The 20,915-nt window shown below is 40.9% G+C and overlaps 1 protein-coding gene across 4 annotated transcripts in view; it reads right to left on the bottom strand.

The window, feature by feature from the left end:
• plekhh3 (pleckstrin homology, MyTH4 and FERM domain containing H3) overlaps positions 1–20,915 on the bottom strand; it is a 63,497-nt gene that overhangs the window by 22,491 nt on the left and 20,091 nt on the right. For 3 of the 4 annotated variants that reach the window (XM_036589655.1, XM_036589654.1, XM_036589657.1), the window contains exon 2: positions 13,460–13,515. In XM_036589655.1, coding sequence (XP_036445548.1) covers positions 13,460–13,515 — 56 coding nt within the window. Of the gene's footprint in view, positions 1–13,459; positions 13,516–15,512; positions 16,058–20,915 lie in introns of those variants that run through there. The other variant, XM_036589656.1, reaches the window with a different exon arrangement.

Raw genomic sequence — 20,915 nt, 5'->3', positions numbered from 1 at the left:
TTCACGATCGGTGGATCCCTAGACCTGAAGCAGGAGGTCGACTGTGAGGACCTGTAAAAAAAGTGAACCCAGTCGGGTTCGGTCAGATTTGGAAAACGATGTCCAAACATGACGGAACCTGATGTGTTCAGTCGGGTCCTGATGGGGTCACATTAATGATTAAAGCTCTGTTCCTGACTACGTCACCGTGGCAACCGGAACATTGCAGGATAAGTGATCTGATGGTTATGCACGACCTTCTGCACAGGAAGTGGAGGAGGAGATCAATACAGATGAGTTTACATACGTACACACACACACACACACACACACACACACACACACAGCATAACCCACACACTAAACTATAGCTTGGTCTTTATTGAGCGGAGGATTAAGAGCTGGTATATGCATGTGACTAAATGTCTGTGCACGTACACATTTATCTATATACTGTATGTTTATTTACAGCTGTGTTTATGACCGTGCATATGTGTGTGTTTGTGTGTGTGTGTGTGTGTGAGCGTGCTGACTGTATTGGAGATGCAGTGGTACATCCCTGTGGATTTGCATCACTTGCTATATTAAGCCTGAGCTCAGACGGAGTCGAGAGTGTACAGACATCACTGAGAGGAGGGGTGTGCGTGTGGGACAGAGACAGCGCTCACACACACACACACACACACACACACAAACACACACACAGGAAGCCCTCATCTGACTGGAGCAGCCAGCCAAAACCTGTCAGAACCGGTTCTGGATCGAAGCAGCCCGGCCTCTGCAATAAACCACCGACACCTACAGCATCAGAATAGCCCCAGTGCATTAACACACGCTCTCATACATGCATACTTGTTTTTATATCTTGTCAGGACATGTGGTCATGTATATATCCCATATTTATTATATATATATGTAATTATACATACATATATATATATATATATATATATATATATATATGTAATTATACATACATATATATATATATATATAAGGTTCTGTGCAGGTACATTTTTCGTTCATCAAGGTACAAACAACGTAAATGTATTGTCAAAGGTACAACAGTGGTTTTAAGTTCCAGTTGTGAACCTTAAATATGTTTTTCTCAGGTGAAAAGTTCGTATTTGTACCTCTTCATAAACCAATAATGTTTTAAAACAGAACATAAAACTCTTAAAATCGTTTATGGCCACATCCATCAGCCTTCATATTTCTCTAGCTAACCGACCGACTCACATCTCCGCAGTTAAACCTAAACTTAGCCCTAGCTGTGACCTCAGTGATGGCTCTTTTCAAGCTGCATTCTGTGGAGCCTTTTTCCCAGTAAAACGTCATTCCCGATGTCAGAATGATCTTTTCCTATCACAGTGGAATATTTCTGTCCCCAGGAGGACAGTAAAATAAGGTACACCCTCACACACACGCTCTCATACACTTAAACACACTCATGCAGATAAAGTGGGCCGCAGTCCGTTTCTTTTAGAAGCGGCGGAGGCCGTCGTGTGTTGGAATGGGTGAGGCATGCAGACGCAGATAAATGTGTCGCGCTATACATGGGCTTTATGGAGCACGATAAAGGACAGGAGACGGAGAGAGAGTGCATGTAAAAGAGGAAAAGAGCTGATATAGGCTGACCACCGCTTTTACTGACCGTCTAGACAGCCTGGAGTTGTTAAATAATGTCAAATAGATTTGCCTATGTGGTTTCGGACCCTGTATGATGTACTGTTATTGCGGTAAATTATGTGACGTGTTGCTTTTCTGAGTATATTGTAGATCTCATAGATTATAAAGAGAGTTTAATAAGCCTCGTTTCATTTCTGGACAAGCCAGGGCCCAAAATTTTATTACATACTTCTATAAACTAAGAATAGCTCAATCAGTTTGCACTGAAGTCCCTGTAGTTACTGAATAATAAGCAACCCCACACACATTCAAAACTGCTGTAAACCAGATTAAAAACGGAATCTTGAAGCCTGAATTCATTCATTAATCCACTGAAATGATATTTTCTAAGCTGTACTGACTCCACACTCCCCGTCTCGCCTCCAGGCTTTTATTTTACTGTTCTGTTTTAAAACATTCGGTTATGAAAAGGTACAAATACAAACTTTTCACCTTGAAAAACTTATTTAAGGTGCACAACTGGACCTTAAAACCACTGTTGTACCTTTGAGGGCACATTTACATTGTTTATACCTGGATAAACGAAAAATGTACCAGCACAGAACCGTTATTTCTAACAGTGTACAGTAAATTTACTGTAAATTTGATTTCTTCAAAGCACTCTCCCACGCTCCTTTATAAACCAGGTGGTCACCACGGTCTGGCTCTTTTCACAGGGCTAAAAGAGAGTGGTGTGGTTGACCTTCCTCTGGATGGCTTGTCCAAACAGCTCTGGCCTTCAGTTTGAATGGGCAGCTACAGATCAGCACGGCCACACTGGACGCACAGGCACTGATAACGCACATACAACACAATCCCCTATTGTGAGTTAACCCACCACAAACGCAAATAAGATGCCTATCTTTGTGTTACTCCCACGTTCTTCTGTATGAGAGTGTAAATGCTGCTGTGGTCTGCATAACACAAAACTAATGTAAAGGACAATGTCACCAAATTTTTAAAAAATTCTGCATAATTTCATTGTTAAGTTGTAAACAAAGCCAGGAAAGAACAGTAAAAGCTACTTCACAACCCGACAAACATGATACGAACCACAGCAGAGCACAACTTTAGCCTTTAGCCTTCAGCCATCACGCTTTGGTCATGTTATACTCACTGTATAAACGAGGCCAGGAAAATTAGTGTGAATGTAAACTATGTGGAAAACGAATCCAATTCTTCAAGGGGAATTCCACTGAATTTCCAAATATGCTACAAAGTTCAATAGTTAAGATGTAAACAAAGTCATTCAGAGTGGTTTGACATGACATGTTCTGTTTTAGAGAAACTTATGAAGTCAGAATTGTTGTGGTGGTGATAGGAACCAGACGTCTGAAAAGTTTAATGCCTCTAAAAGCTACTATACAGGAAGTTATTACATGAAATGGTCACAAATTCATTGCCTGACATTGTTTTACGATAGTTTTGAGATAGAATTTTGGCCTAAAATGTATTTTTTTAAAGCCATTAATGGTGGAGAGGTACATGCAGGGTGCTGTAAGGCAAAATAGTTCCCAAAGAAACCCACCACTATATTACCATTATCAGCATTACATATAAAAACTGAGACGTGTGTAGGTTTCCTGGTGATTTCGGATAGAAAATAAAATGGCTATATTAGTGTTGTAGACAAGGGGACCTCTGGTTCCTATCACCACCACTGTAAAGGAATCCAAGCATGTATGTTACAATAAAGAAGTATAAGGATTTATTTTAAAAGCAATTTTTCTAACTACATGCTTAAAAGCATTCCTCCTCACAACCACAAAATGTTCATGTTTTCATCATCTTAGAGAAATGAGGTCCCCAAAAACAGCTAAATACCCACATAAACTAACACACACACACACCACACACAATTCGTCTGCGTTTGAAAGGCGTCCACACCTCCTAACGCTGATAAAGTCCAGGCCTGGCCTCGGGGTTGATGTTCTTTGTCGTTTCAAAGGCTAAGTGTGACGTGTGGCCATGGCAGGCTGGCAGCGTGCCAGCAGTGAAAAACTACTTCACCATGATATGATCCACAGCAGAGCACGACTTTAGCCTTTAGCCATCACGCCTTGATCAGTGGAGTCCACTGTTACACTCATTGTATAAACTAGGCCTGGAAAAAATGAATATGAATTATGTAAAGAACATATTCATTTCTTAAACAGGAACTCCAGAGAATTTCTAAAATTTCTAAAATGGTTTAATGTGAAACGGCTCTGAATTGTTCACAGTGGTAACAGGAACCAATCATAATCTGCTTATTTATTATCAAAAATGTCTTACATGTGAATTTACATGTAATGTTGATGGTAGTAAAATAGTGGTACATCTGAAGAGACCCTGCCTGCACCTCTCTGCCATGAATGGATTTAAGAAAATACATTTTAGGCCACCTTTTTTTTAACCTTTTTAAAACAATGTTTCAGACATAAGGTAGTGCATTCCTTACTGCACTCTTAAAAAACATGGTTCTTTGAAGGTTCTTCAGTAAAGAAAACAGTTCTGTATAGAACCATGAACACTTAAAGAAACATTTGCATGATTAAAGGTTCTCTGCATCGTAAAATAGTTCTTCAGATTAATGAAGGAAGTGCTCTAAATGGTTCTGTATAGAACCTTTTTGAAAGGAGTTCTATATAGCACCAAAAAGGGTTCCTCTATTGTAACAAGCTTGTATCGTAACAATAACAAAACCCTTTTTGGTGCTATATAGAACCATATACCATACATTCTCCATCAATCTGAAGAACAATGTCACCTTTAATGATGCAAAGGGCCTTCCGCCCAATGACTGCTGGGATAGGCTCTGGCTCCCCCCGTGACCCAGAAGGATAAGCGGCTTAGAAAATGTGTGTGTGTGTGTGTGTGTGTGTGTGTGTGTGTGTGTGTGTGATGCAAGGGAACCATTTTCTTTACTAAAGAACTCTCAAAGAACCACTGAGCGTACTAACTCCAGTGAGGGAGCTCTTAGAGACATTAACTCATCAGACGTCTGGTTCCTATCACCACCACTGTGAAGGTGTTTCTCTAGAACTGAGCATTTCACACCAAACCACTCTGAATGACTTTGTTTACATTTTAGCCGTTCAATTAAGCACAACTCTGGAAAACTGGTGGGATTCCACTTTAACACACTTTCCACCAGCGAACGTGTGCAGTGTGCATTTGAGTGACACGGCTATAATGAAATTGGTTGATCCACACATCAACATGTACTTACAGAATAACTGCATCAATAAGTACATTTGGAAAGGTCAGTGGAGGAATGGGGGGGGGCGTTACGGTCATAACGCAGTCTTGGTTATTATGTGCATTAGCATTACAAAACTGCCACATTTTCTGACATCAGGAAAACATTCCGTGAGTTAATACGCCATCCCACAATGCATAATGTGATAATTCTTCTTAAGTGGGTGAGCTGTATGAAGAATGTGTTAGAATTCTTTACAGCCTGCATGGACCCCCCCCCACCCCACCCCTCGCTGGAACACACAGTACTGTATAAACGACTCAGACAGTCTTAAAAATGATCTGTAAAGCTGTTTATTTGGGCAGCAGGACTGCAAAAAACAGTCAATTATTAATGTCAATTAATCAACTAATAACTGCAGCAGATCAGCTGACCATCCTTTATTTCAAGAAAGTGTTCGCAACTTTCAGCTATAGCTGCTCTTTTTCTTTCGCTATCTGCTCCCACAGGTACGAAACTATAAGTGAACTGCTGCCCTCTTCAGGTTAAGACGTTAACTCACTCTCGGTTTGATTTTTAAAAAGGTCGACAGCCAAAATGTTTGTCGATATTTATTACTAAAGCGAGCAGTAAACATTTATATGCTCAAAAGTTTCGAAGAAGTCCAGTAATTACAGTTACCATCCAATTCCTAGTTTGTCTCATCAATCCTTCATTAACTTAAACAAGTTTTTAAAACATCCATCTGTTCTTGCCAATATATTCATAACTTTACTGATAAAAAGAGATTATGGTTATGTTTTGCTGTATTTGTATTTACTCTAATTTTATAAGGCGTTTTGCTGGTATTAACACCCTTACAAGTAAAGGTGTCTTCAATATGTAAATTTTATGTAAATTCACAGCAAATTACTGGCTACTGAGTTGCATCTCTTTTACAGCTGTTACATAAAATATATATTACAGCTTATTACTGTAGGTGCACAGCAGTATAAAGCTAGATCTTTTATTATCATTTACTGTTAATATTGTGCAGTAAATTACTGTGAAAGTAATGCAACTAGTAGTCAGTAATTTACTGTAATTTTACAGTGATTTTTTTTAAATGGGATCATAAAGACATGCATGTTAATTTACCTAAAAGCAAATGTGCTAATGTTAGCCAACTGTAGTTCCTAAGGCCTGATGTTATTAGTAGAGGTGGCACAATACTGCGTTTTCTTTGACGATACTGATCCCGATTATTGGAGCCTTCAGTGTCGTCTAATACCCGTACTGAACCGATAAGAACTACTAAGCTTCTTTAAAAACTACTAAGCTTTAAAACGAGCTATTTAAGCAGGAGAACACATGGCCTCAAGTCTTCGATTGCTTTTATATATCAAAAAGAAGTGAAGCCGCCCTGAACATTGTATCAAATGTGCTTTAATACTGGAAATTCCTTCAGTCAAAAAAGGAGTTTTATGTTATAGGCAGAGCAATAAAACTGTTGCAATATCAGGTTCAGCTCGGCTCTTCCAGATGAACCTGGTTTTGCTCAGTCAGTCTGTGAAGCATTTACAGCCCATCTTGTTTGCTGAACTGTATTCTGTTGGTTTCTGGCTAATTCCAGTGTGTTTAGCTGTTTCTCCCGGCGCTGCTGTCTCTAATTATTATCCAGCAGATCTGGGAACTGGAGTTCATATGTAAATCCCTGCTGGGGCTTATATAGATTCACTGATGCATTATGGGGGATTGGGGGGTGGGAGGTAAACTAAATTCTCCACAGCTGTCCAATCAAACCCCCTCTACCACCCTACTGCCGCCCACTCCTTTCCCAGAGTCCTCGGCATGCTTGCCTGCAAGGGGCCTGCGAGGCAGCTTCCTGCGAGAGAGAACGCAGAGCAGGAAACAATTTGTCACGCAGGATTAAACGACAGGAATAACAGAAGGAGCAGAGGACGAGTGTGCGTCCCTACAAACCAAAACACTGCACTCTGCACTCAAACTGCTACACAGAAACATAAATAAAAGAGAGAGAGAGAGAGAGAAAGAGATGGAGAGAGAGAGAGAGGAGAGAGAGAGAGAGAGAGAGAGAGAGAGACTTAAAAGAAGTGTTCTTCCCTACTGTAGCTGTGCTCTTCTCCCAGTGTTCCCTCATATCTCTCTCTCTCATTCCTACACTCCTGTACTCTTTCCTATACTCTCTCTCTAATCTACCATATTCTTTCTCTCCTATACTCTCTTTCATACAGTCTTTCTCTCCTATACTCTCACTCTCCCATATTCTCTCTCTCCTATAGTCTCTCTCGCCCATATGCTCTCTCTCCTATAGTCTCTCTCCCATATTCTCTCTCTCCTATACTCTTTCATACAGTCTTTCTCTCCTATACTCTTTCATACAGTCTTTCTCTCCTATACTCTCTCTCTCATATTCTCTCTCTCCCATATTCTCTCTCTCCTATACTCGTTCATACAGTCTTTCTCTCCTATACTCTCTCTCTCATATTCTCTCTCTCCTATAGTCTCTCTCCCATATTCTCTCTCTCCCATATTCTCTCTCTCCTATACTCGTTCATACAGTCTTTCTCTCCTATACTCTCTCCCATATTCTCTCTCCTACACACTCTCTCTTATACTCTTTCTCCTATAATCTCTATTATACTCTCTCACATACTCTTTCTCTCCCTTATTCTCTCTCTCCTATACTCTTTTATATTCTCTCTCATGTACTCTTTCTATGATATATTCTTTTTCTCTCCTACACACTCTCTCTCCCCCATACTCTCTCTCTCCTTTCCCTCTCACCTATACCTTCTCTCTCTCTCCTTTCCTATACTCTTCCATACTCTCTCCCCCTCTACTCTTTCTCTCTCCCATACCCCTTCCATCCCGTCCTCTCTCTCCTATACTATGTTTCATTCTACTATACTCTCTCTCTCACTTATACTCTCTCTTTCTTTCCTGTACTCTCCTTCACTCCCTCTATACACTTTCTTGTTTTCCTTCCCCTCTCTCTCTCTCTCTCTCTCTCTCTCTCTCTCTCTCTGACTCTCTCTCTCTCTCTCTCTCTCCCCTTTCTTTAACACAAATTCAACAGAATGATTAGGAGTTTGAAACCTGAGAGATATTAATGTTGTCAGAGCATTAAAGTTGAGGTGTGTGTGTGTGTGTGTGTGTGTGTGTGTGTGTGCGTGTGTGTGCGTGTGTGTGTGCGCATGTGTGAAATGGAGACGCACTAAACAAAACCATGTGTGTGTCACACGCTGGCAGGAAACATTTCAAAACACTAACAGAACGCAGGATCTGAAAAGTGGAGAAAGAGGACAGATCTGGGTTTGGACCCCCGTAAACCTCCGTGTGATTCGGCCAAAATCTAATCTCGCTGATTAATCAGTGACTAACCCAGAAAGGATAACGTTTCCACAAGTGAACATGAAAGGAAACGACTTTTGAGCCCAGACTATTCATCACTTCATCACTGCTGTGTGATCATCATTTCCACAGCATCACTTTCAGACACAGAGTTCCTGCATTTCCCCTTACAGTGATAAACAAACAACAAATGTAACTCACACAGTTTCCCTGTTACTCTCAACACAGCAGATCACTGTTCAGTGTCAGAAGTTTGTTTCTTTAGTTCTGTGCTGGAGCTACAAAGCTAAAGCAGCTAACAAGCAGTGTTAGGCCGATACATGCTGATGTTATCGAATATTGCGGTTATTGAGTGTCGATGTTATGCCAATTATAATCTTTATAATTCTTCTCTTTCACATTTCACATGATTTTTTTAATACCTCGCCTTCACCGTAGGGTTACTACGTGTACTACAGTACACGACTTTTAAAGTCTTAACAGATTATTAACAGATTGGGGATCTCACACTATACTCACTGCACTCGCGCAAAAGCACGCGAAATCATTCAACTCGCGCAAAATCATGCGAATTCACTGAACTTGTGCGAACTCACTAAACTCGCGCAAACTCACTGAACTTGTGAGAAATCATGGGAACTCACTGAACTCACGCAAACTTACTGAACTCACAAACTCACGCAATCCCAGGCGAACTGACGTGAACTCACGCAAACTTGCTCAAACTCACGCAATCTCATGCGAACTCACGTGAACTGACGCGAACTCACGCAAACTCGCGCATTCTCCCGTACCAGAAGACGCAAATAAACAAACATAGATCTGCTCGCTGCTGATGCTGTTTGCGCTGACACAGTAAAGAAGCAGCAGGTAAACATGTTTAAGTGGGTCATGGATTTAAAAAAGCAACCAGTTTGGTATTTTTAGAGTTTTAAATGTACATAAACTCGATTGAGCTCATTAAAAAGCTTCGCTGCACAGGTGAGATCTTCCAGTACAGAGTACAGAGTACAGAGTAAAATGGACGAGCAGTACAGAGTAAAATGGACGAGCCTGATCAGAGAAGAGCCAATGGGACAGTTTAGCAGTATTTTGGTTTCCAACCAAACAAAGATGAAGCACTGAGTGTTAACAACAGTGTTACATGCAGCGCTTTTTACAGGCGTGCTGCCAGTTGATAAGACACAGGTGCTCATCGTCCGGGTAACGGGGTGAGGAACGCCTGGGACTGAGAGCGTGACCCCATTAAGGGGTCAAAGGGCCCGGGCGGTGACCTCAGTGTGTCGCACTCTAACCTCATCCAGCTGTGCTGCTGTTCCAGGACCGCACGTGTACATAGATTAAAGTAAACAGCTGCACTTCTCTAAACAACACCGAGCTGCAGTGAAACCCTCACCAAAACATTCCAGCAGGGAGGGGAAGACACGACGAAGAGCGAAAAAGAGAAAGAGGAAAATGAAGGAATAACAGAGGATAACAAAAAAATAAAAAGAAAACACTCTGATACCCGTCTCAACTCTCTGCTGCTCTCTCTCTCTCTCTCTCAGGGCTGAACAATTAATCGGTTTTATATTGAAATAGTTACATTTCTCTGATTTAATTATATCCTAATATTCAATGTTTTCCGCAGCGCTTCAATCAGCCAGCAAGACTCAGGTCTGTATAAACATCTGTGCTGAACTCATGTGCTCTCTCTCTCTCTCTCTCTCTGTTTCTTCCTCTTTACCTCTGTCTCTCTCTATATATCTGTCTCAGCCTCTTTCTCTCTCTCTCTCTTTACCTCTGTCTATCCTCTCTCTCTCTGTCTCTTTCACTGTCCCTCTCTCTCTCTCTCAGCCTCTTTCTCTCTTTAACTATCTATCCATCTCTCACCCCTCTCTCTCTCTTTCTCTATCTCTGTGTATCTCTCTCTCTCTTTTTATCTGTCTTTCTTTTTCTCTCAATCCCTCTCTCTATCTGTCTCTCTCTATATATCTGTCTCAGCCTTTCTCTCTCTCCTACCACTGTCTATCCATCTTTCTCTCTCTATCTCTGTATCTCTCTCAGCCTCTTTCTCCCTCTCTCTCTCTTTATCTCTCTCTGTCTCTTTTTTCTCTCAATCCCTCTCTCTGTCTGTCTATCTCTCTATATCGATCTTAGCCTCTTTCTCTCTCTCTTTACCTGTGTCTATCCATCTCTCTCAGCCTCTTTCTCTCTCTTTACTTCTGTCTATCCATCTCTGTATCTCTCTCTCAGCCTCTTTCTCTCTCTTTACCTCTGTCTATCCATCTCTCTCTCTCTATCTCTGTATCTCTCTCTCAGCCTCGTTCTCTCTCTTTCTGTCTCTGTCTCTCTCTGTCTCCATCTCTCTCTTTCTCTATCTGGCTCTCCCTTTCTCTCTCTCTGTCTCTCTCTCTGTATCTCTCTCTCTGATGGTGGGAATAAGACAGTGATTAAGAAAGACTCTGTTCGACCCGGTGCTAAAAATAACCCTGTTTATTTAAGAGTCCTGCCAGGCATTCCACAGACAGCGGACTGAGGAGAGGACAGAGCGCTGCAGGACAGCAGGACAGCCCTGTGTGTGTGTGTGTGCGCGCGCACTGTACGTGGTAGTCACTCTGAGTCACTGTCCTCCGGCTGTCTGTACGTGCTGTATGTCCTGTCTGGACTCACCCGCTGATTTGCATCCTCATTTACGTAACACACAGTTCCTCTGTTAAAGGGGTGGGGGTTGAGTGGGGGCGGGGTGGGCGGGTAACTCACCTGAGCATATTTTATAAAGAGCGTGAGTTATCAACTGACTAAACCACACCTGACATACAACCAGTAATAAAGACTTTATCGCCCTTAGTAACACTAGTAATAACAGCTTTACGTCACAGAGGGCTGGACTACATCACAATACTGTAAAAGTGTGTCACAATCAGCTTTTACAGTATATCAATTATTTCAACACTGTCCAACTGCAGGTTTCACCACAAAGACAGCATAATTAGGCCAGTTGAATAGGATTCAGTGCAGCACAGAATGTGAAACGGGATGTTTTACTTTTGCCATATTGCACTACATTCACTGCTGTCCAAAAGTGGCGCTGTGTTCAAATGTTTTCAAAAGCTGTGGAATTGAATCTGGATTTTTAAAGGCCTGGAATCGGAGAATCGACTCTTTTGTGATTGTCTAGTCTAAAGTACCGGCCACCCTTTAGACTAGAGCTCAACAGATCTGAAAACTGATGCTAATTTCAAAGGGCTAAAATTGTGACAACCTATCTACAGCTATAGGTTTAAATCTGTACTCCAACATTTATACAGCAATATATTTTCTTAAGAGCCATCAGTTACCAAGAAAACATAAGTAAATATATCCTCCAATAGCTTTAGTGAAACACTCCTTTACTGATAGATATGACTGTCAGTTGTCAAACTTTTCTGTGATCAATATTTTATTAATAAGTGAATATACAGATCACGAGAACTAAATTCACGAAGCCCAGAATTCTTCAGAATAGATATTAACAGTTACTATTAGATACCAATAGTAGTTAATGATGTTAATGATGACAGAAGTAACTGTCAAACTTTTTAAACCTGAAAATAATCAACAGAACCAAATCAAGCAGTTTTGCTTTCTGTTAATCGTCTCTTATTGTTCTTGTTTTTATAAGCTCTTTTGACAGAATCTCAGCTTTTCTCAAAAGCTGAAGATCATATATATTTTTAACTTTTTAATCTTTGTTATTCTAACCACGTTGGTACGAGTGGCGCAGCGGGTAGCGCTGTCACCTCACAGGACCCCAGGTTTGAACGTACATGTCTATGTGTCTGCCCTGCGATGGACCGGTGACCTGTCTTGTCTTCTACCCAATGAATGCTGGGATAGGCTCCAGCATCCTCCGCAACCCAGAAGGACAAGTGGCTTAGAAGATGGATGGACAACCCATTTTGGTGTTTTGTGTTTGAATTCACCAGTTCAGACTGTACTGCTGTTATACAGGTAATAAGGGAGTTACTACATGTGTATTACTTATATCAGATGGCCTCAGTGGCACAACAGCCTAAGCTTTTGCTCTTGTCATGGGGAGACTGAATCCTCGTGATGCAGTCGCTCTTATTAGCGATGCTTTTGTCACTATCAATAAAACCACAGATCGTCAATATCAGCCGCTTTATTTGACTGAAATGCACTGCTATAGGAATTGTGGGCCAATACAGATTCACCCATATCACACATAGACACTTATAAAATGGAGAAATGGGATTAAATCCACCTGGCTTGGAATCAGAAATATATACTTAATTTGCAGAAGGTTACAAATGCACTGCGATGAAAAAAGCAGATATTTTAGCACAGTGACCCAAACATCATGCTCTTCCAGAGTTCAATAAACATATAATCAAATGGCTGCTGTCAGAAGAAAACCTCATATCTCTATTTTTGACATTTTTCAGTTTTTTACATAATTTGAAAACACCTGTTACCCTTTACATCGTATGTCAATTTCATGATGAATGGACTAAAAGAAACGGCCCAAAATGACTTGGATAAAAGTCTGGCTCCATTGACTTACATTAAAAGTACAGTAGGTTTTTTCCTTCTCCTGTGAAGTTACCATTTTGGAGATACAAGGTTTCCTTCCAACAACAGTGATATATTGGTTTAAAAATGTGTCAAATCTAAACTGATATTTTTAAGCAATTATCTGCAAAATCACTCTGAAATGACTCTGATAGCACTGTGCATTCCTAATTTGTACCGATATATCGCTCTGGCCCTTCTCCAGACTCCTGAGGTCTGTTAAAGCTGGAGAAGACGCTGTATATTTGGGTAATATTAACAGTAAAAGGAAGTAGAAGATCTGTGGGTAGATAAACCATCTGTATTACTCCCTCAGAGGATCAGGGGAATTCTTCAGACTTTCGATATCCAAACAAGCACACACACAAGGTCCACTTCTCCAACATCACAAACTTTCAGCATGACTAGCAACAGGAAGAAACATGCAAAGCACATGCTGTATAAACCCACAAACACCACATGATTCTACAACACAAATACACACGAGACAGAACGTGCAGGGAACCAAAACATCTGGACAAATTTGACCTAAAAACAATATTTAGGACTTTTCAGGCCCCGTGACGCTGTACGCTGTGCGTACATCCTGGTCCACGCTTAATCATAAAATCTCTTTTGCATCATGTTCCCATTAACAGAGCAGACATGGTTGGACAAGTGGGCACCATAAAACTGAGCTCTACCTGAACACTCACTGTGAAATGACAAATATGGTGAACTCACCTGGGCGTGCCATTGGCTGATTGCGTAGGCTGAGAAAGAGTCACTTCCAGTTGGCCCTGTAAAGCAGGAAGGAGAAAACAGAGGGATCAGGAGTTTGTCTTCTAGTCTAACTAATAAATCCGCTGATCGGCTGTTCAGTCAAGCACCAGTAACTGTAACTGGTCTGAAGTTTGTCTGGTGGTTTAACTCAATGAACCAGCATTCAGACCAGATCTTATCTAAGTCCTCAATACTAGCTTTCAGTCAAGAGTCTGTCTCCTGATCTAATAATGAATTGTCCATTTGAGAGAGTAACTGCTGGTCTAACTCCTCAACACACCCTTGTCTTCAGTGCAGACAGCCTCCCTTGGTGAACTTTGTATACTGATAAGAAATACGAAGTACTGATGTAGTGAAATGAAAATTCTTGACCGAAACTGAAATTCAGGGTTCTTTAATACATAACTTTCTGTTTTATCTATGCTGTTGATCAAACCCCTTAAAATCCCAGGCTTATTACATACTAAACCTTAGTATTCAGTAACTACAGGGACTTCAGTGCAAACTAGCTGAGCTATTCTTATGTTATAGAAGTGTGTAATAAAACGTTTGGCCATTTAAGAGGTTAATAAAGTAATCCTGACAATGTATCAAAGGCGATTACTGCCATGTTGAGAAAGAACAATGAGAGAACTAGAGGACTAATTTCATTTTAGACAGTTTGCTATGTAATATATTAAATATTTAAAGCTGTCAAATTATATATACACTATTTAATGGTTTCCCAAAAGCATCTAAAGCTGAGATCCTGAGCGCCTCCACTATAACGACAGAAAACACCTTGTGTTTTACTACGTAAAGCATGTGGACGTGGCTTTGGAACTCCCATCTAGCAGTCTGCAGTTTCTCCAGCAGGGGGTGCTATGAACATATGAGTCACTTTACTTTTGTCAGAACTGAAAAGTGAACAAAACAGTCCTAAACCCCAGCAGGATCTACTGAACGCACATGTTTGGAGTGTCATCTTTTAAAAATAAAGGCAAAAAAGAAAAAAAAGTTTGTTATCAAAAGATAAAGAAGTAACTCAGTATATAGTACAGTATATAGTACAGTACATATACAGTACATATCGATAATATGACTCCCATTAAAGCTCTTCATTAAATCAGTTAAGGTTAAATCTATATAGAATGCTGCAGAAAACAAACAGCGGTTTTTATCCGTATGTCTCATTTTCACTGCCTTCGAAATTGTTCAGCGAGTGTTGGATTTTGACTCTTCATTGTAATATTTTAAGGTTTTTGTTTCGGTCCAAATTTTCAGGCTTTTTTTCTCTGTCAGCCAAAAACAAAAGTGCCATTGTCGACCATTTTTGGGGAAAAAGTTTCACTGGCCGAAATGTCGCTGCATAATAAGAAAACATAAGTTGTTTTCCAGAAATCTTTTACATCAAATTATTCAAATCAAAAGACTCAAAAACCGAGACCAGCCCAGAGAACTAATACACAAAGCCAGCATCCAGTACGGGGGTTCAAAGTTCAGTCCAGAGAACATTTCCTTAATCATCAAAGCTAATCTTCAGTCTAGAGACTCTCTCCTGCTCTAACTAATCAAAACCAAAGTTCAGTCAAAGTACTGCATCGAGTTGTATACGGCATAAAAGGATGTAGAGGTTTATCCAGAGATAATCCTTCTATAGTTTACCACAAACTTTCAAAATACAGAAACAAAACTCGAACCTCTGATCAGTCCAGAGAACCGTTCCTTGTTCACTCAAAGCAAATTCTGGTGTTTGTTATTCATCCAAACTATTCAACTCAGGGACTACATGTTGGCCTAACTAACCAAGTCTGACATTCACTTGAGATTCACGATCTGCCTCCAAGTGTTCCTCACAAAGTTAGCATCTAGTCCTGAGAGTAACTCCTGGTCTAACTCCTCAAACTCTAGAAACAGTTTGAAAAGCGTCTTATCAATCTAAGCAAAGTGACCAAAACTCTAGTGTTTGGTCCTAAATCCAGAAGTCCTGGTCTAACTTCTAAAAATGAGTTTTCAGTTTCCTGGTCTAACTTACCTAAACCGGTGTCCAGTTCAGAGAAGAGCTGGTGTTCAGTTCAAGAGGTCTGCTCGGTCTAACTAATCAAAAGGTCAGTCAAGAAAGTGCCTGATACTAACGCTGACATGAAATAAACAGTAAAAGGAAGTCATTTTTTCCAGAGAGAGTAGAAAACCCCTCTTTAGCTCTCCCACATACGACCAGGGGAAATCCTCACCTCTGATTTTCAAGCTCCAAAGAAATAGCGTCAGCATGTCTGATCTGTCGGCAGAAGGTTCTCTGGTCAAACTCCACAGTGTAAACTCTGAAAAGAGTGATACTCATCCAAACTAGCACTCTAACTATTCAAATCTGGTGTTCAGTGAAGACTCTGATAATCAGTCTAACTCTAGTTTAACCCTCCTGTTCTGTTCAGCTGTAAGGAACAGCAGTAATGTTCCCAGGTCAAACTGACCCGGTGCATGTTTAACCATCCGAAAGCAGTTAAAATATATATTTTTTGCCATAAACATTATCGTTAGCGCAATTAATATCAATTTAACCAATATTTAGTGTAATCAAGTTTTTCACCCTTTACAGATCATGGCTTACTTAAACTAATTCACCAATTTTTTCATTAAAAATGTAGACTTTTTCAACATTTCGCATATATTTGACATTGAGGATTGTTGTTTAATACAAACAAAACATATCGTCTGTTTCAGGCCGAAACTGACCCTTTCACACTAAATGAGCCACAAGTCCAGCTGAAAAGGGTTTCACACGTCCAAAAATGATAAAAAAATTATATATTTTTCCCGTTTTTTAAAACTTTGAAACGGGTCGTTTTGACCCGCGACATAACAGAAGAGTTAAGAGATTGTCTTCTGATTGTTTGACCCCTTAAAATCCCAGGCTTATTACATACTAATGCGTATTATTCAGTAACTAGAGGGACGTCAATGCAAACTGGCTGAGCTATTCTTCGGTAATAGAAGCATGTAATAAAACTCTGGGCCCACTGCTGGCCTTTTAAGAGGTTAGTTCACAAAAGCAGCATCCCGTCCAGAGAGTACCTCCTGCTGAAAACACTGATGTTCAGCTCAAGAAGCCTTATCTAACTAATCAAAACCATAGGTCAGTAAGGAAAGTCCCTCGTTTTGTATGCTGACATGAACAGAAAAAGGAAGTTGTTTTTCCAGGGAGAATTGAAAACCCCATTACAGTTCTCCCACACCAGACAGGGAAAGTTTTCAAATTCCAACAACTTGTCTGAAAACCTCTAAAGCACATGTGTCAGCCAACAGTCCTCATGGGTCAAAACACTGCAGACTTCAGCACATCTGATTCAGCTTATCGGCTGATTAGCAAGGCCTTCATGAACTGAATTCAGAGAGTTAGATGAGAGTAAAGGTTGCTCTCCACAGCACTTTAGCCTGGAAGGTCCCCAGTTTGACATGCCTGCTCTACAGAGTCTAGAGGACGTCTGCAGGTCTGATTTCTCAAAGTAAACTGGCATTTAGGCCAAACAAGCAAACTAACATTGAATTCAGAGACTGTATTGTAGTGTCTGGTGTGTTAAAGTGTGTCTTCTGGTGTAACTTATCAAAACTGGTGTTCAGTCTAGAGAGTAACTTCTAGTCTAACTCCAGAGAACAGAGCTAATCCAGAGAATGTTTTCTGGTCTACACACAGCAACACCAACTCAATCCATAGACCAGTCTTCCTTAACTAGCTTCCAACTCTTCAAAACTAGCTTCTGATGGAAAGTGTCTCCTGGTCTAACTCATCAACACTGGTACCCAGTCGAGAGGGTAACACAGACTGAGTTCACGAGGTCAACAAAGTGCCCTCCCACCCAATTATATAAGGCCTAATGATGTGAAATAAACAGTAAAAAGGAAGTCGTTTTTCCAGAAAGAGCAGAAAATGCCTCAACAGCTTGTCCCACACAAGGCCGGGGAAGTTTCTACCTCAGACAGAGAGTGTTGGCTGGTCTTGAGAGTCCCCTGGTGTAACTCATTTAATTTCCCACATCCCCTACTCTTATCTTCTCTAAATCTACTCAGAATAATGAGCACCACTCACCATTTCATCTGATATTTCACCACCAGTTTCATTGTCATAAACGTCCTCTGTTTACAAAGAGCTATATGTCTGGGAAGTTCAACAAGCATCAAAGAGGAACTTGAAACTGCATGACACAGCTTGATTTTTTATGTTGGACTTGAGGGATAAAAAAAAAACGTGTCCTCAATTACTGAGGTGCATTGAGGTCATTCTCAGCAGTGAACCAGCTTTTAACCCTCATTCTGTGGGATTAAGTTCGCCCAAAAATCTAAGGCTACGTTCACTCAGCAGGTAAAAGTGGCCCAAATCTGATTTTCTCACCAAATCTGTTTTTTTTTTGTTTGTCTGTTCACAATATCTTTTAAATGTGACCTGTATGTGCCATCAGTCTGAACAGATCACGTTTCTAAACTGACCTGCATGAGCAAAAGAACAATGCTTCACGTTGCTTCACGTGGCTCATCCAAAGGTAAACAATCATAACTGCCAACGAACACCAGTCGCTCTCGGAGGGTTCAGCTTCAGCTTCGCCAGCATCACAGGAGCCATCATGAAGCTTCACTGACTGACAGCTGGGCTTATCACCCAGAATGTGTTCGATCTTGCTGTAAAAAGGACTCGGTCACTTCTTTGGTTCGTGTCCTCAGATTCTTTAAACTTTGCTCTCAGACTTTTAACTGTTTTTTATTCGGCCATTTCTTTTGAAATCTCTTTGAACACGGAGGGTTTTGGACAGAAACATCACCCCAAATGTTCATGAGGACTCAAAATTATGACAAATGTGGAGCTGGACTGACGTAAAAGTCATGGATTCCGATCTGGCTGTTCAGACTGAGTCGTGTTGCCGCATATCAGATACGTATCAGATTTCAGCACCACATATGAAAGCGTCTTAAATCAGAATTGAAAATGTCAGATTCAGTGTGTTTTTGCTGATCACACTGACACACATCTGTGTCACATATGAAGAAAAAGATCAGATTTGGGCCACTTTTACCTGCTGTGTGAACACTTGATCTCAAATGTAGGTCTCCAACGTTGCATGACATACTGTGATCAATAAAAAGGGACAAAATTCAGGCTTCTGCTACCTAGGATCAGGCTTAATCTGAGTCTGGAAGACTGCTCTATCACCTCAGGCAGGGGTTAAATTGGGCCGGAGTGCACCAGAGGGGAGCTCCAGCACATTTGGCCTGTGTGAAGAGCTGTACTGTAACTTGATGTCAGACCACTGCAACCCACCCCCCCCGCCCCCCCAAAGTTTGTTTGCTTTTGTTGCCACCGTACATTTAAGCCACACATCCTCCTCATATCGCTCTACTGATTTTCAGTGTAAATACAAGATAAGCACGTTTCCAAATCTGACTGGACGAAGTAACTTGGCCAGAGATGAATCACATTTTACAAGTTTTTAATTTAAGTTGTTTAAACTGTATCATCTCTGCCACCAAGCTCCTAAAAGAGCTCCTCAAAGGGTAGGTAAGACGAAAAAATAGGGCTCTCACACCTCCCAAATTCAAAAATCAGGTTTCAATAACTGCTGCTGTTGATGTCAGTGCCAATGGCTGACATGGTGGCAGATGGAATCGGGGCGGATGTCCGGATTCTCCGGCACATTCCTCTGTTCCCATTTCCCCTCTTTAAAGAAAGAGGGAGGAGGGAAAGAGAGCGCTCCTGACCGCAGCTGGGGCTCCACTGAGGTCAAACAGTATGACCTGAAAACACTTTGAAGCAGCTTAAAGTGACTAACCGCAAGCTCCGGGCACTGGCTCTTAGATTGATGGCCAGTGGTTGGTCATCTCCACTATTCTACCACACCTGACTCATCTTATGAAGTCTTGTTATTCAGACTCACATGTGTTACATAGAGAAAATACAGAATATGCATCATACAGATACTCTGAGACTGAGATTAATGACCACAGCAGCTGTAGGCCTACATAGAAGCTCTTTGCCAGGCCATGTTCCACAGTTCAGGCATGGTAATAGTATAATTCGACTCCTACATAGAGTTGTACGCAAACGATTGAGCACTCCTGGTCAAATGGCATGCTTTGTTTATTTTGTGAGTGCAAAATATGTTAACAAAGAGGAAACACAAAATTTTGCATAATTTTGAACATATTGCGAAAAAAGTAAAACATAAATCTATGAAATGTGCCAGAACTTTTTCACAAGCCACACTTTGTTGGTTTTTTTCCCCTCAATATGTTTAATTCAGAAAATAAACAGTAATTGTGTATTAAAATGTGCAGGAGTGTGAAAACTAACATAGGCTGATGGGGAGAAAGTGCCTAAATTCATTTATTTATTTATGTTTTTACAGCTGCATGGAAACTCGAGCGTGTGGTCAACCATCTGAGGTGCCAGATTCTGATCTGAAGTCACTATTTGGGTACTTCTAACATTTCAGGCTAACAATTCAGTGAAATGTAACGGTTCTGCCTGTATTTATGTAGGTGTGGATGGAGTTAGACCCAATCCCATCCCCCCCCCCATCGCCCCTACCACTTAGCCCTTGCGCGTTCATGCCTAGGGGTAGGGTGTCCCTATTTGTGTTGAGATAGAGGGGTAGGGCGAAGTGTTAGGGCTACATAGCCATTCAAACAGAGGTATTTCAGAGACCCACTCCAAACAGAGTTATGAGGAAAAAAAAGAAAAACTGGCAAAATGGCTGAACAAACGACCAAAAAAACCCACAAATGTGAGAATTTTCTCTGTTAAAAAATTACGATAACCATCGTATTATCTTAATTTAATGTCGTTTCAATGTATTATGGTCCTTTTCTTCATAACAAGCTTAATAATTGGTAGTACTATGCTGATGTCTCAATAGCTAGCTAGCTAAATTTCCCGTTCCACCTTAAATGGAGCAGAAGTTACATTCTGGCACCTCAGACATCAGAACTGCTGCACCATTTAAGATGGAACGGGAAAATGCAAACGAGAAGCTGGAGAATATCTGACTTCAGCTTCATATCACAAGAATTAGGGGTGGGTGATAATAAATAATGGCTGTATCCCCCTCCCTTTGAAGGCATATGATGCCCTAAATGTAACTAAAGCCCAGCAGTGAGGAGCTGAATTTACCCTCCTCTGCTATCACTGCAGACTGGCAGGGTCGCCTACAGAGCAGCGCTAGTAGCTGTTAAAGAAGTAATGTACTATTTATTTGAGGGACGATTTCAAAAACTACAGATCCAAACAAGAACAAGAAAATACCTTATGTATAAGATGAGTCATCAGCATCCAGCATCAAGCTTGTTATCTCTGTTAGCTCATTAGCTCATCTGAAGATGCAGCTTCTGTTACTAATCTAACACACCCTACCAAAAACCCACCGATTTTCCTCATCTGTTCCTCTATGTGCTG

Source organism: Colossoma macropomum, unplaced genomic scaffold, assembly GCF_904425465.1.
Source record: "Colossoma macropomum unplaced genomic scaffold, Colossoma_macropomum, whole genome shotgun sequence".
Lineage (NCBI taxonomy): Eukaryota > Metazoa > Chordata > Actinopteri > Characiformes > Serrasalmidae > Colossoma > Colossoma macropomum.
This window is presented reverse-complemented; position numbering and strand designations above follow the sequence as displayed.